General features: G+C 37.3%; 2 protein-coding genes across 18 annotated transcripts in view; both read right to left on the bottom strand.

The window, feature by feature from the left end:
• Positions 1-826: 826 nt before the first annotated feature.
• FGFBP2 (fibroblast growth factor binding protein 2) lies at positions 827-2207 on the bottom strand. The gene has a single exon (XM_038399834.2). It carries the CDS (start codon positions 1501-1503, stop codon positions 838-840), a length of 666 nt encoding a protein of 221 aa, XP_038255762.1. The 5' UTR covers positions 1504-2207; the 3' UTR covers positions 827-837.
• Positions 2208-2590: 383 nt separating this feature from the next.
• The window catches only part of PROM1 (prominin 1), a 104999-nt gene continuing 89745 nt past the window's right edge, over positions 2591-17844 (bottom strand). For 4 of the 17 annotated variants that reach the window (XM_043514109.1, XM_043514108.1, XM_043514110.1 and 1 more), the window contains 11 exons: positions 14392-14484; positions 13361-13378; positions 12908-12961; positions 10459-10539; positions 10291-10359; positions 9655-9747; positions 7953-8068; positions 7219-7242; positions 6779-6847; positions 4239-4278; positions 2591-4009 (listed from right to left, as the gene is read on the bottom strand). In XM_043514109.1, the coding sequence (XP_043370044.1) occupies positions 4260-4278; positions 6779-6847; positions 7219-7242; positions 7953-8068; positions 9655-9747; positions 10291-10359; positions 10459-10539; positions 12908-12961; positions 13361-13378; positions 14392-14484 (636 nt within the window). In that variant the 3' untranslated portion in view covers positions 2591-4009; positions 4239-4259. The other 13 variants (XM_043514111.1, XM_043514112.1, XM_038399828.2 and 10 more) reach the window with 8 other exon arrangements.

Here is a 17844-nt window from a genome sequence, read left to right as displayed (position 1 = left end):
GTACACATTTCCATTCCTGTGGAAAGTTTGTCAGGTTTTGTAGCCAGCTGTTAGTCTCAGAGGTAAAATGAAAAGTGGGTACAACTCCAATTACTTCTGTGAAGGCTTTGTCTTTATGCCAAACCATAGCAGCAAAGATTTAGCATGTGATCGCCTCTCATTTCCACAAGAAATATTCAAATAATTGTCTGTTTTGGTTTATGTATGTAAATTAAGTAACTTTTCTAAACTCCATAAAATAGTTTAAAAGTTAATTAAATATTAACACGTAGTTTTGGTTAACAACCCTAGTGTTCTCTGAATCTGAATGTCTTTCTAAATTGTGCTTTTAGATGAATGCAATACATTAAAAAATTATGCCATCTCAGTTTAAATCAAAGCAGCATGCATTTTGGGGGAAAAATAAATCCAGTTTATACAAGTGGAATTGATGAGCTGCTGGGTTAAGAACTGTATCACACACAGAAGTGTACTGGAAAGTAATTCTGAAAATAGTATTATTTATTATTAACTAAGATATCCAACACTCCATTTTAATTCTTACTAAAGGCCCAATCTTAAGGGATACTAGGTCCCCTGACTCCTACTGACTACAAATGGGAGATTATGCTGTTCAACACCTCATAGGATTAGGCACTAGGTCACTTAACCGTCAACAAGTTTAAATCTTAAAGGTGAACAAATTCTTCCTATCTGATTGTTTCTGAATTCATTACACAGTATACTATCCCTATCTATATTCTTTAAAGAGCCCTAAGCTTAATTTCAAAAAACAATGTGAAGAGATTCTGTTATGGCTGTATATTATTGAAGAGGGAGCTTTACCTGAAGCAATTCTTAACCTTTAAAGATGCTGATGATGTAGGAGCAGAAAGCGTGCAGTGATTCCCAGCAATGCTCTCGTGCCAACTTCATTACTTCAGTATCATTTTCAGACCCTTGTCCATGCTGTGTTGGTTTTACAAGAGGTTGTGTAGATGGTTTAGGTCTCCCTGCTTTTCTGGCAGAGCTTTTCCCTGCCTGGGTTTCTTTAACTTGCTTTAAAGAAGCTGAGGGTTTCTGGATTGATTTCCCCAGATTGGCTGTATCTGCTTGCTGGCTAGGATTCTGGTTTGGCTTCATGCTGGAAGCTACTTGCTTCATGTGAGCATCTGTGGGAGCCTTTTGGCACATGCTGGGCTTCAGCACTAGGGTGGACTGGCAAGCGTTTGGGAGTTTTCTAAGTTCAAGGGCAATCTGGTTCCAATAAACCTTTGGGTTGTTATTGAAAGGACGACAAATTGATGGTTTGCCAGTATATTCACACCAGTAAGACTTGCCTTGGTTTTTGCATTCAATTCTGAGTTTCTTTTCCCCATTACCACTCATGTTCATTGTGCAAGCGTCTTTGACTTTAGTCTGAAAATGGATTTCTTCACCATTGCTCCTTTTCTTTTGTGTCTGTTTCTGTCCCAATCCTCCCATGCAACAGAACATCATTAGAAGAAGGATGACAGTCTTCATGGTGAAACACAGAATAAGATCCTGAAGCAACTCAGTCCAAAAAAGCAAAAGAAACAAGCAACCCTCTGCTCACAATTTAAAGGTTTCATGTACAAAGAAGTCTCTCTCTCGAGGTGGCTTGTATTTTTTTTTTAAATAAACCACCCTATGTAAGCATATGCCCATAATTTATAGCTTAGGGGAATGTCAAATAACCTGTGAACTCCCAAGAAGGTAACAAGACACATCTTGCAGCTAAATAGAGCACGATAGTTGTATAACTGAAAAGCACATTCCTACCCAAAATGCACACGTCACCTTTGATTTTAACAGATATTTTCCACTCTCCAGCTATTTTATAGCTGTCTTTATGCCAGATATTGTATGACCACATGGAAGTAATCAGAAGAAGGTCAGCCAAATCAAACCTATGAGGTTTTGTGCAGAAGATTAAAATTATTCAATTAATAAAAATGGATTTGTGGTACCCTTATGTTTTTTGTGGATGTGGACTGGTAAGCATGTCACTTTTATATTTTATTGTGGCAATACTGGAAACATGGAATTCTGTGGAAAATCAACAGCACATTCCTTAACTAAGGAAAGAGTTTAGGACACACTGGGTATGTCTAAACTGCAAAGAAAAACCCATGGCTGGCCCATGCCAGTTGACTTGGGCTCACGGGTCTTGGGCTGCTTCATTGCTGTGTCGACTCAGGCTGGAGGGCGAGTTTTGGGACCCTCCCACCTCACAGGATCCCTGAGCCCAGAAGTTTACACAATAATGAAACAGCCCTGCACCCAAGTCAGTGGGCATGGGCCAGCAATGGGTTTTTCTTTGCTGTGTAGACATTCCCAGTGTGGCCAGGGGGTTATGAGCTTCCCCACACAGGTTTATCAAGGTAATCCAATCCTTCCCATTTTATTTCCGAGTTTCTCATCTTGCTAGGAGCCAATATTGTCAATGAAGTCCAACAGTATATCAGTTTTTGTAAGGAGAACAAAATCCATTTCCCAATGTGATCTCAGCCCACATCTTAACCCAGTGCGCGTCCTACACCTTTCAAACATACTTAAAATGAAATAAAATAGTTATTTATGAATCAAATACAGATTACTTAACCAAGTTTTGTTTATTTAAATGGACTGGGAAAATTTTCTCAAATTAAAAATAAACTTTAAATTCTACAATTCTGAACATATATACAACCACACATACACGCTACATATTGTCACATAGAAATATTTCCATTTCTGATCAAAGAGTGAAAAACTTATTATTCCAGATAAAACTGGTATTGCTGTTCAGTTTTGTTTTATGTTTTCAAAGGTTTTTGGAACTACCCTTACTTTAAGCCAAATTAATCTTTCTTTCTTTCTTTCTGAAAACATAATTAATACTGGTATATAATCAGTTTGCTCTTCAGTTCAAGATACCCAGTTCTTCCATCTTTCCTACCCCCTGTGCTTTATTTTTGTAGTGTAGACTTTTACAGCCCATTAAGTGGATTTGTGATGTCATATAATCCAGCAACACAACTGACATGTCTAAATTCAAGGCAATACCCTAAACTACAATGATGTAAAACAACCTTCTAAAAGTGTTCAAATTCCCATGTAGAAAGTTTAATTTAAACATTAGTTAGCAAAAATATAATCACTGCCTGTTTAAAGAACCACTGACATTTATTAGGAACTTGGTCTGGAGATGAAGTATTCCAAAAATTACCAATTTTTGACATCTCTCAGTCTAATTAGAGTATTACTCAAACTCCAGGGAGCTCCATACCCTGCCACATACACAAAAGTTGTAATTTTAAATGAGTCTCTCTGCAAATACCCTTTCAGGTCTAATACTTAAAAATCATCACGTATTAAATAACTCAAAAAGAGGGAGAAAAACCTTCAACTGTATTAATTTTTCAGAGACGGGAGATACTGTATATCCCATACATTTAAAGTTCAGTCCAAAGTGGTTGTCCAAGAGCACCAAAAGTCAACACTGAACATGCTGATGAATTCATCTGTGAAGTACATTATATGATATCAAAAATATTGCTAAAACACTTTTAAGCTTTAAGAAAATGTATATACAAGGGACTCTGTATACAAAATGTATTCTTTATGCAAATGTGTATATACTGTATTTAACACATTTCCAACAAAACAGTAAGGTAAGAACTTGAGTAATCATGGTAGGGTAGTCAACTTTAAGCAAAATCTGTGTAAGCCACATTAATATACATATTGTGACGTGAAATAGAAACCTCAGTGTAAAAAAAGTAAAAAACAGAAACCACTTTAGTTCAAGTCTTAAAACAGCAGTGAAGAAAAGGAAGGGCTCTGGTATTTTGTACAATAGTTAATGGCATAACATTAAACACTGTTTTCTTGATTCAAGACTGATTTACTGTACAAGCCACATAGAACAAGTGGCATGGGATTTGGATGGTGAAGTCAGATCCCAGTGTGGTTGGAAGATTTTCATATTTTCCTGTAGAAGAATCTTGAGCCTCATTTCTATAGGCTGAAAATAGATCACAAGAAAAAAAATCAATAAAAAATTGATTAAGGTAGCAATAAAATTCAGATAGAACTCTATACATTCATGGTCTTCATGTGAAAATCATGGGTGTGTCAAGAGAAACTTTATCCTACCTATAACCATGTGTGTACCAGCATGTATTTTCACATTTTAAAATGGGGGGATGTGCTGGGTAGATTTTGAAATACATTTTAAAAAGCTCATTACTTACCCCTGATGTTTTCAGTATTGGCTACCACTGTTCCTCAGAGCTAAAGAGAACACAAAAATATATTTTTCTGTTGCTAACAAAAGGACTGAATATACTGCCGTCATAACTATAGCGCGTGGTACTGTCAGATGTCAATAATGTGACCACCAATCATGCCTGGGTCTGAAACATATAAAGTGCTATATAAATAAGTCCCGAGTCTTCTTGCCAGTTATTGAAGTTTTTAATTAGAAAAAATGGGTTTAGTTTCATTATATAGCAGTCTTTTTTTTTAAGTCTTGTTTTGAGGTGAAAGGAAATACTCAGATAATCAAACACCATAGACCTGAGTTAGAAAAAAGGTCTTAACCCAACTTCCCATTTTGCTCACACAAATAATTGTACCTGCATTTGATTTTTATTTAGATCTCTACCTACCTGATCAGGGGAAAATAAATAATCAGGTAGATTTCTAAATGCAACTGCAACCTGCAATTACATGCATCCATAACACTGCAGGTGCAAAGGGGGAGGTTTCCTATTCTTATCACTTTAAGAGGATATGGTTTCATTGCTAACAATCTCACTCAAAAGATGCTACAAATACTTACAGCCAACTAAAAAGATCTGTAGGAACTGAGAAAAAGCAGTATAGCAGAAAACATGAAAATGGTTTGTGCAGTTAAGAACGGAAAACAAGAATCTACTACAGTGATATCCCCAGATTGTGATAGCCCTGATGCAGTTTTTCCAAACTCTGTCTCAGGTATGAAATCATCAAAAGGAAACGGCAGTATAGAGTAAATTCTAATGATAGCTATGGTGGGGTCAATCCAGAGAAAGTTCACTGACCGTAGGACAACTGAAATCAGAATATAGTCCTTAATGTGTTTGTGTCCATGTGGAAAGCTAGTATGCTTTAATTTAACAGTCTATTTTTTATGTTAATGATTTTTGGCTTATTTCCGAATAACTTGTTGTATTATTCAGTCATTGAACAAGGATTTCCTTTTAAATTTTTTTTGAAATACCACATAAATAATGTGCCATACAGCTCAAGAATGTTGAAAATCAATATTAAAAAAAAATCCAAAGATCAGAAAGTGACTTCTAAAGTCTGGATGATTATTGGTTCCCTCTTATAGAAAATATCAAAAACTTTAATGTGGAAGTTCTCCGATGTGCCAGTGGAGTTGATTTTTGAGTCAAATACCTTGTAGATTAATTTGAGGAGTCCCAAAAGCCCACAGTGTGATATAGGCTATGCCAAAATAATGAACATTATAACACTGCAAATACTACCATTATGAAATACTTCCTCCTAAAGGAAGCGTAGGGAAGAGACTTGGTCAATAAAATAATCAATACAAAATAGACTTTTACTCAACTGATACGGCCCTGAGGGCTGTCAAAAATTTCGACCTCAAGCCCCATCAACATAAAACACCCCATCCATGATCCAGAGAGCAATAAAAATTAATTCTCTACCAAACATTCGATCTAAATGTGTTCTATATAAAAAAGTTATGGGGCTCACTAGTCCTTATACTTGCCAATTATTTATATAGTTTCTCGGTTGTAACATACTTTTGAGTTCCTCCAAAGCCTACTGAAGTCTCACTACAGCCCTGTGATGTGGGAAGCACCATCCCAGTTTTATGGAATGGGAATCCAAGGCACTGAGGTTAAGCGACTTGCCAGTGTCTCGGAGCAAGCGAGCTGCAGACTCAGGAGAAGAACCCACAACTCCCGTCTCCCAGACTTGTGACTTAACTATTTGGACACAGACTACTGGACTAATTTCATAGGTGCAGTAACATCCATTTTCTCCTCTACCCCTTCCATACCCCCGGGCTCATTTGCAGCCTGCACATAGCAAACTTTGCCTTTCCTCAGCTGTTTAAAAAGCTGCACCAAAGGCACAGACTGGAGGAACTACTGAGCCATTAAACATAAGCTACTCATTGCTTTTATAAAATAGAAGATTTTTCTTTTAAATGTTTCTTCTTTATCTTTCAAATCTCTAGTCCTGCTTGTTTATGTAGCCTACTTCTATCTATTCTCATGAAAAAAATTCTAAAAAAACCAAACAAACTAGAATTTAAAAGTGAACCATCTATTAATGCCCCAGGTTACAGTCAAAGTGGTATTTATTAGGTATCAATTTATAATTGGTCCTACAGACTTTTATATAAACATAAAAAAAAACAGGAAAAAGTGAACATGCACCCCCCACAGCCTTTTAATTGCTATACAGAGTACTTTAATAACTTTATCATTTTAGGGCCACTATGTTATAGAAGTAATATGGAATTATGTGGCTTTTAAGCTTATAAAATTCCATAGTTAAATGACCGGATACTATTACAATATCTATGGCTATACAGGCTTATTCAAAAAAGTGAAACAAACATACAGCACTCGTTATAGTGAGCAACCATGCAAAAGGCAAATAGAAAATTAAACTATTCACTTTAAAACATGCAGAAAATTGGATAGCTGATTAGCATAGTACGCTAAGTAAGGAAACCTGAAGGCATGCAGTTTCAGACTTGGTTTACCTTGTCATAACAGGATTGTGTATACCATATAAATGCTCTTTATGATAACCATTATTACCATTTTCCATACTGTAACAAAATAAATACACCAAAAAAGACTATGTTAACTATAAAATGCAATATGTACAAAATGGCTACAAAGACATGTAAATGGTCGATGGTATTGTTTGTAAAAATAAGTTCTTTCTGTTCAGTAGACAATATTCTTTAATTTTCAACCTTACTGATACTGTATAATATCAAATAATTCTATAAAATCTTATTTTAGCATGCTCCAATTTCAATAATTTAATGGAGATATTTATGTTCAGTTGTACCCTACCATTACAAAATATAATTAAACCAAAAGACGTTAATTCTTTACTATAAAAATTACATTCTAAATATAAACCCTCACTCTTTAGTTAAATAACTAACAAATACCAGTAAAAGTATCTTACTTTTTCATGGGTATAGTTTCAACACTAAAAAATATAAAAAAGGAGAAGCAATCAACTTAAATATACTAGTAAGTGAATATTTGTCTTAGCAGTACATGTCTTGCTGCTGCTCTATTCATTTGTGAATGTACAATGTAAATTGACCAATGAAATAAAATTATCTGAAAAAACGAAGTGCACAGATTTACTGAACAGCTAAAATAAAGAATAGGAAAAAATACTAAAAATGAAAATAAGTAAAAACAGTTATCATAAAGTAAAATGCCAAGTCCCTGAGACAGAGGAACTGCAAGTGAAAAGGAAAGACTGGTTAGGGATAATCAGGATATTGAGCAAAAAAGGAAAGAATTAACACAAGGAAACTACAAAGCAGGTACAAGTTATTTTAACGTTATAATTGAGCAAAGATGATCTACCTGAAATTGGGAATATTTTAAAATACATGTGTAAGAAGTTCTAAACCCCTGAACCTGCAAAAAGCTTCTCACAGGCAGACCCTGTTACACTTGTACAGAGCCCCACTGAATCAATATACGATATGGAAGTCCACCCGTGTGGAGCATATTGAAGGATCAGGGCCCATATCTGTACTCTTTCAGAAGATACTGTGGTGCTCATTTTGCCAATAGTGAAGGTTCAAACAATGTACCATATATTTCATGTAAAATAATGTGTTATGCAGGAAAGTATTTGTGTCCATTTTCTTTTTATCCTATTTAGGATTATATACTTACTCATCATACACATCCTCTGTATCCATTCTACGATAGTATTTGGATAGTTTTACAGCACAAATTACGGCAGGAATTAAAAATATTGAACAGCCTCCTAAACCAAACCAGAAGGTATTCTAGAAGACAAAAATCAAGAAAATGACATTCAATAAAGTACTGTATTAGTGTTTTAAACCACTGCTAGTTTCTTCTCACATTATCTCTTAGAACTGACCCCCTTAGAGTTTTGACTTGTAAATTGGCTTTTATTTAGTAGCTGAAGTTGCTGCCCTTATTACTACTTGATTGTCATTTATGTTGTTTCTGAAAGCATACAGCTGAAGTCACTGACATGGCCCATGGCACTGCAGACTCTGTAATGAGAGGCAGCCATGAATTATCAGTTGTTGGGCCAGCAGCAGAACATTACTACTTAACCAACCAACTCCAAGTTGGAAGATACTGTGTCCCTAGAGATGAACCCACTAGCCATGTCTTTTCCCTTCCTTGATATTTAACAGTAGTGGCCTTATTCATGTTCCCTGTGGCAAGCTGAATTTTCATCACCTTAGAGATAGTTTCTGACTTGACAGCTGCAGTTCACAACTGTGAGAGTAATTTCATTAGTGCACAGATTAACAGGCTCCAGCTGTTAAAATGGTATTTTAAACCTGATTCCTATGGGCTGGAGGCAGTTTTGACTTGTATGTGTGCCCAGCTGGGATCTTTCATCATGTAAGATTTTGACCCATCCACAGTTAACTGATTTAGTGAGTGGTATTTTTCCTACTCAGTTTCTGCAGGATGGAAGGAGGAGAGGTTCGGCAGTTCCTTTGTGGTGCTAGATGATTATGACTTGGCTCTGGCAGAACAGCAGGTTTCAGGATTTAGTGTTAGCACTTCAGACTCGATTTCTGAAAACTGGAGGTGGGTTCTTGTATACAAGTTCTGATTATTGCTTGGTTCAGACTGATTGAGGAAAAGAAAGAATTGGTGGGAGAGGTTTTAGGTGGTTTACAGATGTGTGGTTTCTTTTAATACACACAGGCAACTTTTTATCCTTTGAGAGATGAGAAAATGCCAAATAGCAGCACCTCATAGTACTATCAGCCATAATGAAGCTCTCCTCTGTACATGAATGAATCAAGATTTGTTTTCTGCACACCTCCTGAAAAAAGTTCCTTTTCCTCATTCACATTTTCTAGATTCCAGCAAAGATGTTTGTGGAAATTTTTTCCTCAATACTTTCATTGTCCTTATATTCTAAGAGCAGAGATGGGTCAAAACTGAAATGTCAGATCCACTCCGCTTTGAATTTCAGGGGAGTTCACATTCAACTCTCCAAAACAGAATCTCCTCCAAAACCGTTCTGATTCAAATTCAGATCCCGAATGAGAATTGGTCTCTTTTCATATTCAAAATGGCAAAATCTCACAAGACCAATGGATTTTTGCAGGATTTCTGTTACGATGGGACAAAAATCTCATGGGAATGTATTGAAACTCCAGCCTTGGAGTGGTTTCAGACCAGAGCTCCATACGTTAAACTAAATCTAATCCAGATCAGAACTTCTTTGCCAATCTCAGATTTAGACAAGCTCCCTCATCAGAGCATCTTAGTCAAAGGATGAAATGCAGAGAGTTATGCTCACAGTTTGGTGGAAGTACAAGCAAGAATTCCACATTTAAGGCCCTAGTTTAGAAAAATGGGAAATATTTCTTACCACAGAATCAATTACATAGCTGCATAAAAATATATCTACTGCAGTGTCTACCACGTTGGCAATAGGCTTGCATGCTGCTACCTCCATGGTAATCTACAACAGATTAAAAATACTGTTCACATCATTCATTAAAAAACCCTGCAATACCTGGCACAAGCTTTATGTGCCATTTACCAAGGGCACGTTCCCTCCTTCCTAAGCAATTTCCTGCAGTATATTTTATCCCCAGAGCACAAATCACACCTTGAAGAATTAACTTGCTTTGCTCCGTAGAATTATGCATTTATTTTTCCTATTTTTAAGAAGAGGGTGAGCGAAAACACAAAACAAAGTCAGGCTCAGTGCGTGAGAAGTACAAATGGTATCTCGGCCACTTGCACTTTAGAGAAACATCTCTGTAATTAGAACTGCATTTTGCACACTGGTATGCACTGAAACAACTTATTGCTTCCATTCTACTTTAAATATAATGAAACTCCATTTATAGTAAACACTATAACAGTTTACACTTTTCCCCCTGTTCTGAACACAAATGGTAAAAAACACTTTAAATAGAATAAGTCTTTCATTTTTAGATTCTTTACACGCTTTGTCGTATTTTACAATAGTTCCCTCAATGTAGTAAATGCACCTTACCGACTCCTTGACCCACTCAACATATTGCTCGAAGTAGCCTATTATCATATCCATGTACTTTTTGGTTTCCTAAAAAATAAAAATAAATAAACAACCAACCAATCCCTCACTTAAAACCTCTACTGCACCATAAATTCATTAAACTAATTCACATATAAGGAAGTTTACCTGGATGATAACCACTGACGCATCGTTGCTTATGAGAAGCTGAGCAGCATCAACAGCACTAATCACATTTTTTACTTTTATCTGAAAAAAGAATATACATAAAAGATAGCTAAGACCTTTCCAAAGTTGCTATGACAACACTGCTAGTATTGTATTCTTAGCCCTTTCTATAGGCAGACAAATATTGTCCTGATAACAGTAAAATCTGAGAAAAATGTTTCTCTCAATATGGTGAGTGCAACAGTGGGTCCACAATGTCCTGGCATCCCTAAGGCATAAGGATTCATTCTATACCAACATGGACCCCCTCACCACTGTCAGAGGCAGGCACCTCTGTAGTCAGGCAGCAGCCCTTCCTGCATTCTCTTTCATACTTCTAGAACAGGTTACCCTTCTTTTCTTTTCTTCCCTTATGAGTAGGGATTCTCTCATCTCCTAGGCCATTCCATCACCACCTGGATCCCCACAATAGCAGCCACGCACTATATAAAGTAAAGATAAGCAAAGTCTTGCCTCAGAAAATAATTTCACACACTCTATCATGGCAGAAGTACACATGTAGAAGGCAAGCACAGGGCCAAACTGTATCTCAGCTCTGGACTACAATGTAGACTGTAAATGTCTTTAAAACTTTTTGCCCCCCTCCCCCCCGCTTTTTTTTTTTAAAACCAGACAGCTTTTCATTATAAAAAAATCCTGATAGCTCCTCAATACACACAAAGGATGATGTACTCAGAGCCTTACCCTGTATGTGAATTTAAGAAAAGCTTCTGTTTCTTCCCTACAACCTCCTCACATTCTCACCAACCCCTCTTATCTGCCAATCTAGGTCCAGGACATACAAGTTCTGAATGGATTTCCTGCAGCTGGTTTGCTGCCATGCATGGGTGTAAAAGTGGAAAGAAGAACTGAAGCAGATAAGGAGCAATCACAGTGACATAACTGCACTAGCGCTACTGAGGCTGGACTGTTGCCACAGGAGCCAAGACAGGCTGGTGGTAACAGGGAAAGCTGCTGCCAGAAGGACCCTCCACCCTGTTGCTGATTCTCATGAGACTAGCAGAGCATAAAGGCAGCTGCTCTCTTGGCTGTGCAAGCACTAGTTGCTATGGAGAAGGAAAGCAGGTGGACTCTCGTAGGGAAGCCCTGTCAAACTCAAGCTTCCTGCAGTTTGGCTGAGATTGCAAGAGTGAGTAAGGGGACAAGGTGGACGCACTGTGCCAGAGGAAGAGACGTCCAAAGTTAACAAGACAGTGGATCTCATTTCATTAAGCACGAGTGGGCTAATTGTTTAAAAACAAACAAACAAAAAAAACCACCATAGGGACAAGTAAAGCAATCCTACATCAATGACTAAGAGTAAAAGCAAGCTGCTGAGTAACATGAAAACCACAGCATGTAAAATTGTACTGAAATTATTTTACTAAATCAGAATTAAAACTTCCCAATGGCCTGTTTAGAAAAAATAGAATTCACAGGAACAAACTGTGATACACAAAGCCTGAGTTAGACCCCTTGGCTTCCTACAAAATGCATGGGGAGCCATAGGTGCATTCGACTGTGATCCATAAAACCAGTGAACTAGGCAGGGTATTACCTAAGCTAGCCCAGGGGAGGTGCCCGCCAGATGGGTGAGTGTTACGCCCAGTGCCTAGCTCTGCTGGCAATCCAGGAACCGGGGAGAAGATACGCGTTTTGTCTGCCTAAGTTGCATGTGGAGCCCAAAACAAAACTCCTCCTTTACTGCTCCAATTAATATTTAATTATTCAGTTGTTTAATGAGAGACTGAGGAAGCGCCACCCACACAATAGCCTAGTGGCTAGGGCACTCACCTAAGTGACAGATCCCGTTTAAATCCCTTCTCCCCTTCAGGAAGAAGGGGGAACTTGAACTGGGGTGGGGGTGTGTCTCCCATATCCCAGGTGAGTTCCCTAACTACTGGGTTAAATGTTCTGAGGGAGGTCCTCCTCCTTTCTTCCCCCCCCCACCCACAGTTTTGTGTGAACTCACCAGAAGGGTCTCAGAGGTCACCTACCAGACTGGGCCTCACACATGACATAGGCAGCATAACGCCTGTTTTTTTGGGCTTGTGAACTGTGCTGAGGCTTAAGTGGGAGACAGGTGTCTGGACACTGACAGAGAGGCTGCACTGCACATGCCCAAAGGTAAAAATTTGGGAGCCATGTGAGTTTAGGTATCTACAGGATTGGGTGTCAGCCAAGCAGGAGTTTTATGGATCATAGTGGTGCCTAAAAATGGGACTTAGCTGCTTAAATACCTTTGTGGATTCCATCCTGGTCCCTAGCTCTAAGTAGGACACTCTCTTCCTGCCCCCAAAAAGTTAGCAAAATAAAAATGTTGCAAATGTTATGTCCTGTATGCTTGTGGTAGGGTAGATTTAAAGTAAAAAAAAACAACACGTTCTTTTTGCCAGAAAGACTGACCTACCATAAATTCAGATGATGTCCTCTGCAGTAATCTAATGCTCTGATTTAAAGTGCTCTGGTATAAAAAAAAAAAAATTTTATACAAGTAAGAATCCTCTTGCTTTAATACAATGTATGTCTATAAGAACAAATCACCTAGATAATCAGAACCAATAATATTTACCAAAACACATTAATATTAATGAATGCAAACTAGTTGCATTAGCAAAGAACTGATTGCCTACTAATGGAACTCGCAGCCAGTGTGTGTAATAGAGACTCTCGAAAGGAAACAATTTTTCTTAAAGCACAGAGCAGGTATACTTTGCGTGCTAGAAGACTTCAAATATAACTAAAGTTCGCAGCAATAAAGGCTGGATATCATTTATTTGGGAGGTGAAGGAGAATTAGTTAAAATTAAAGCTCATTGGGCACAGTATATTATTTTACAGTTTTGGAAAGGAAAATCACTTACCCTAGCTTTTACATATTTCTTGACAGTCAGTTTTGGAAAAAGAAAAAAGATGAGAATAATTAGGAGTTAATTAGAAGAGAAACGGTGAAAGATCAGCAGAATGAAACAGAGACCTAATACTTGTTTATAAGAGAAACATAGGGACAAATACATTTCTGTACAGAACTATAAGTATGAACTGCTAAATTAAGGGCCAATCCTGTAAGGTACTGAAAGCCCCTTGGAAGATGATGAGCTCCTCGATTCCCAGTGATTTCAGAAGTTTCTCAGCACTTTCCAAGAGATGTTCATCACCTAACAGAATTGGGCCCTCAGACACTAAAGTAGTATAAGCTGAAAAATTTAAGCAGAATATACAGAGAAAAACTGATATCTGGCAGAGTTGTGATTTGAGCTTGCTCTTCTTTAAAAAAAAAAAAAAAAAGCCTGGCAAAACCTGTTAGAAGAAACATTTCCATATCCTTTTAGAGATCAAGGAAGAAGATTTTTCATGGGCTGTAAACATTACCCTGTAGGATTTCCAACATTACCAAACCCAGAAAGTAAAACTAAATCATTAAACAAATGTGAAAATTATAACTGTTTTCTTTGCCCAACATGAATGTAGTGCAAACATGGAAAATAAATGATGCAAAGTTAGAACTTGTAGAAGTTATTTTTCTCCCTGTCCTACTGTATTTTTATAAAATTGTACATGTAGAGTGGAAAACAAAGGGGGCAAAGAAAAGTTTGGTTTTCACAATATTATACAATACTAACAAAGATAATGAAATTGGTTTGTTAAAAATGTATCTGACTACCCTTTTAATTACATAAAACGTATATAAAACCTGTATTTAGATATTTATATGCAGATGTGTATATTTTGGAAATATACACTACATAAAACTAAACCTAATATGGAATTTGCACAAAAGAAAAAGTCCTTAGCTGCACTGTAATTTGCGGATTTTCTAATTGGTAGTTTTGAAATATATATCTATATTTTTAATGCAACTATATGTTCATAGTACAACACTTAAATATTTTACCATTGCTTGCTCCAGTGGAACAACTTGTTGGTTATGAATCATTCGAATACTGTTTGCATGTCCTTTTAATGCATTTTCCAGTGCTCCTTTGGGCTGCAAATATAAACATAATCCAGATTGCTGATCTGCAGGTTTTTTTAAGTGGTATTTTTCAAAAGCATCAAGAGTCTTTGCTACACATTTCCTTGTTTTGCTTGAATCAATAACATGTACATTCTGGTCATATTTTGCAAAGCAAACTGAAATAAGCAATAGGATGTGGCAGTAGATATGCTACAACATCATCAAAATAGTAGAAATCTCAGTATTTGAAACAAATGTGCAATTCTAATATAGTCAGAGAAATGTTAAATACCTGTACAAATTCAATAGAATGAATTTTCACATAGTGCACTGAGTTAACCATTTTCTTCTCAATATAAACTACAGGATAACCTCACTCTTTTTTGCTCTAATGTCTGAGAGGCTCATTAAGAATGACTCATCTTATTTAAAAAAAACAAACAAACAGGAGCACTTGTGGCACCTTAGAGACTAAAAAATTTATTAGAGCATAAGCTTTCGTGGGCTACAGCCCACTTCATCAGATGCCTAGAATGGAAAATACAGTAAGAAGAAATATATATACATACAGATAAGTTGGAAGTTGCCATACAAACTGTGAGAGGCTAATTAGTTAAGATGAGCAATTATCAGCAGGAGAAAAACAACTTTTGTAGTGATAATCAAGATGGCCCATTTACACAGTTGACAAGAAGGTGTGAGGATACTTAACTTTAGGGAAATAGATTCAATATATGTAATGACCCAGGCACTCCCAGTCTCTATTCAAACCCAAGTTAATGGTATCTAGTTTGCATATTAATTCAAGCTCAGCAGTTTCTCCTTGGAGTCAGTTTTTGAAGCTTTTCTGTTACAAAATTACCACCCTTAAATCTTTTACTGAGTGGCCAGAAAGGTTGAAGTGTTCTATCAGTTTTTGAATGTTATGATTCCTGATGTCAGATTTGTGTCCATTTATTCTTTTATGTAGAGACTGTCCGGTTCGGCCAATGTACATGGCAGAGGGGCACTGCTGGCACATGATGGCATATATCACATTGGTAGATGTGCAGGTGAACAAGCCCCTGATGGCATGGCTAATGTGACTAGGTCCTATGATGGGGTCACTTGAATAAATATATGGACAGAGTTGGCATCGGGCTTTGTTGCAAGGAAAGGTTCCTGGGTTAGTGTTGTTGTTGTGTGGTGTGTGGTTGCTGGAGAGTATTTGCTTCAGGTTCGGGGCTGTCTGTAAGTGAAGACTGGTCTGTCTCCCAAGATCTTTGAGAGTGAGGGATTATTTTTCAGGATAGGTTGTAAATCTTTGATGATGCGGTAGAGAGGTTTTAGCTGGGGGCTGAAGGTGACAGCTAGTTGTGTTCTGTTATTTTCTTTGTTGGGCCTGTCCTGTAGTAGGTGACTTCTGGGTACTCTTCTGGCTCTGTCAATCTATTTTTTCACTTCAGCAGGTGGGTATTGTAGTTTTAAGAATGCTTGATAGAGATCTTGTAGGTGTTTGTCTCTGTCTGAGGGGTTGGAACAAATGCGGTTGTATCTTAGAGCTTGGCTGCAGACACCTGCACATCTACCAATATGATATATGCCATCATGTGCCAGCAATGCCCCTCTGCCCTGTACATTGGCTAAACCAGACAGTCTCTATGCAAAAGAATAAATAAGACACAAATCTGATATCAGGAATCATAACATTCAAAAACCGGTAGGAGAACACTTCAACCTTTCTGGCCACTCAGTAAAAGATTTAAGGGTGGCAATTTTGCAACAGAAAAGCTTCAAAAACAGACTCCAAGCAGAAAATGCTGAGCTTGAATTAATATGCAAACTAGATACCATTAACGTGGGTTTGAATAGAGACTGGAAGTGGCTGGGTCATTATACATATTGAATCTATTTCCCTAAAGTTAAGTATCCTTACACCTTCTTGTCAACTGTGTAAATGGACCATCTTGATTATCAGCACTACAAAAGTTTTTTTCTCCTGCTGATAATAGCTCATCATAACTAATTAGCCTCTCACAGTTTGTGTGGCAACTTCCAACTTATCTGAAAGTATATATTTTTCTTCTTACTATATGTTCCATTCTATGCATCTGACGAAGTGGGCTGTAGCCCACGAAAGCTTATGCTCTAATAAATGTGTTAGTGTCTAAGGTGCCACAAGTACTCCTTTTCTTTTTGCGGATACAGACTAACACAGCTGCTACTCTGAAACCTGTCATCTTATTAAGGGAATGCTCCAATTATTTCCAGTTATGTCTCTCAAAGTGCAATGGCGCCCTCCACTGGGATTATAATTTTCCTTTATAGATTAAACTAAAACATCTACATGTAGGATTGGTACAGATTTAGGGACATCTAGTCTTTTGAACTATTTACAATTTTGAATATAGCCAATTGATCTGAGGTATTTTCCATTCAGAAATATTATAATCTTTGAGTGATTCTGACTTGGGGAAGGAACATTTGCGCCTATGCTTTTTTCTGTTTAGTGATTCTCTCTCAGCTAAAAAGTCATGAAAATTAGAGACTTTGCAATTAGAGACTTTCAATTTCTAGATACTGAAAAAAGGTACGTCTATACTGCGATGAAAGACCTGCAACACACAGTTACAGCTGGCTCAGGTCAGCTTGCTGGGGCTGCAGTGCTATAAAATTGCAGTGTAGACATTTTGGCTCAGGCTGGAACCCAAACTCTGAGATGAGAGAGATGGCGTAGGATTGCGGTTCACTTAACACATGGGTCTAACAACTATTAAGGCAAAACACTCAGCAAATAGCAATTACTTACTTCACCCACCTTTTGTGACACACACTTATTTATAACTTCTTGGTATCTTTCCTTATACATCATGTATTAGCTTCTCATTTCCATGAGAACTCTCCTACCCAGTCAGTACAGGTTTAGTTTTAGTTCAAACCAGTCTTTTCTAGCTTTTTAGTTACTTTATCTTTTCTTGTTCTCAAAAACACGATTACTCCGCAATTTCTTACTCCTTTTCTTTTTTGTGTATGTGTACTTGTGGCACCTTAGAGACTAAAATTTATTTGAGCATAAGCTTTCGTGAGCTACAGCTCACTTCATCGGATGCATTTGATGGAAAATACAGTGGGGAGATTATTTTCCACCGAATGCATCCGATGAAGTGAGCTGTAGCTCATGAAAGCTTATGCTCAAATAAATTTGTTAGTCTCTAAGGTGCCACAAATACTCCTTTTCTTTTTGCGAATACAGACTAACACGGCTGCTACTCTGAAACCTGTTACACATACACAGTTCTTCTTACATCTATGCTGTTAAATGTTATCAGAACAGAGTCTTAATATCCACAGCAGGCTTCTGTCAGGCCTAAACATGCCCCTTTGCTCCCAAAGTTCCCCACTGTGAAGCTG

This window comes from Dermochelys coriacea, chromosome 4 (genome assembly GCF_009764565.3).
Source record: "Dermochelys coriacea isolate rDerCor1 chromosome 4, rDerCor1.pri.v4, whole genome shotgun sequence".
In the NCBI taxonomy this organism is placed as follows: domain Eukaryota; kingdom Metazoa; phylum Chordata; order Testudines; family Dermochelyidae; genus Dermochelys; species Dermochelys coriacea.
Note: the sequence above shows the minus strand (reverse complement) of the source record. Positions and strands in the feature narration are given on the sequence as shown.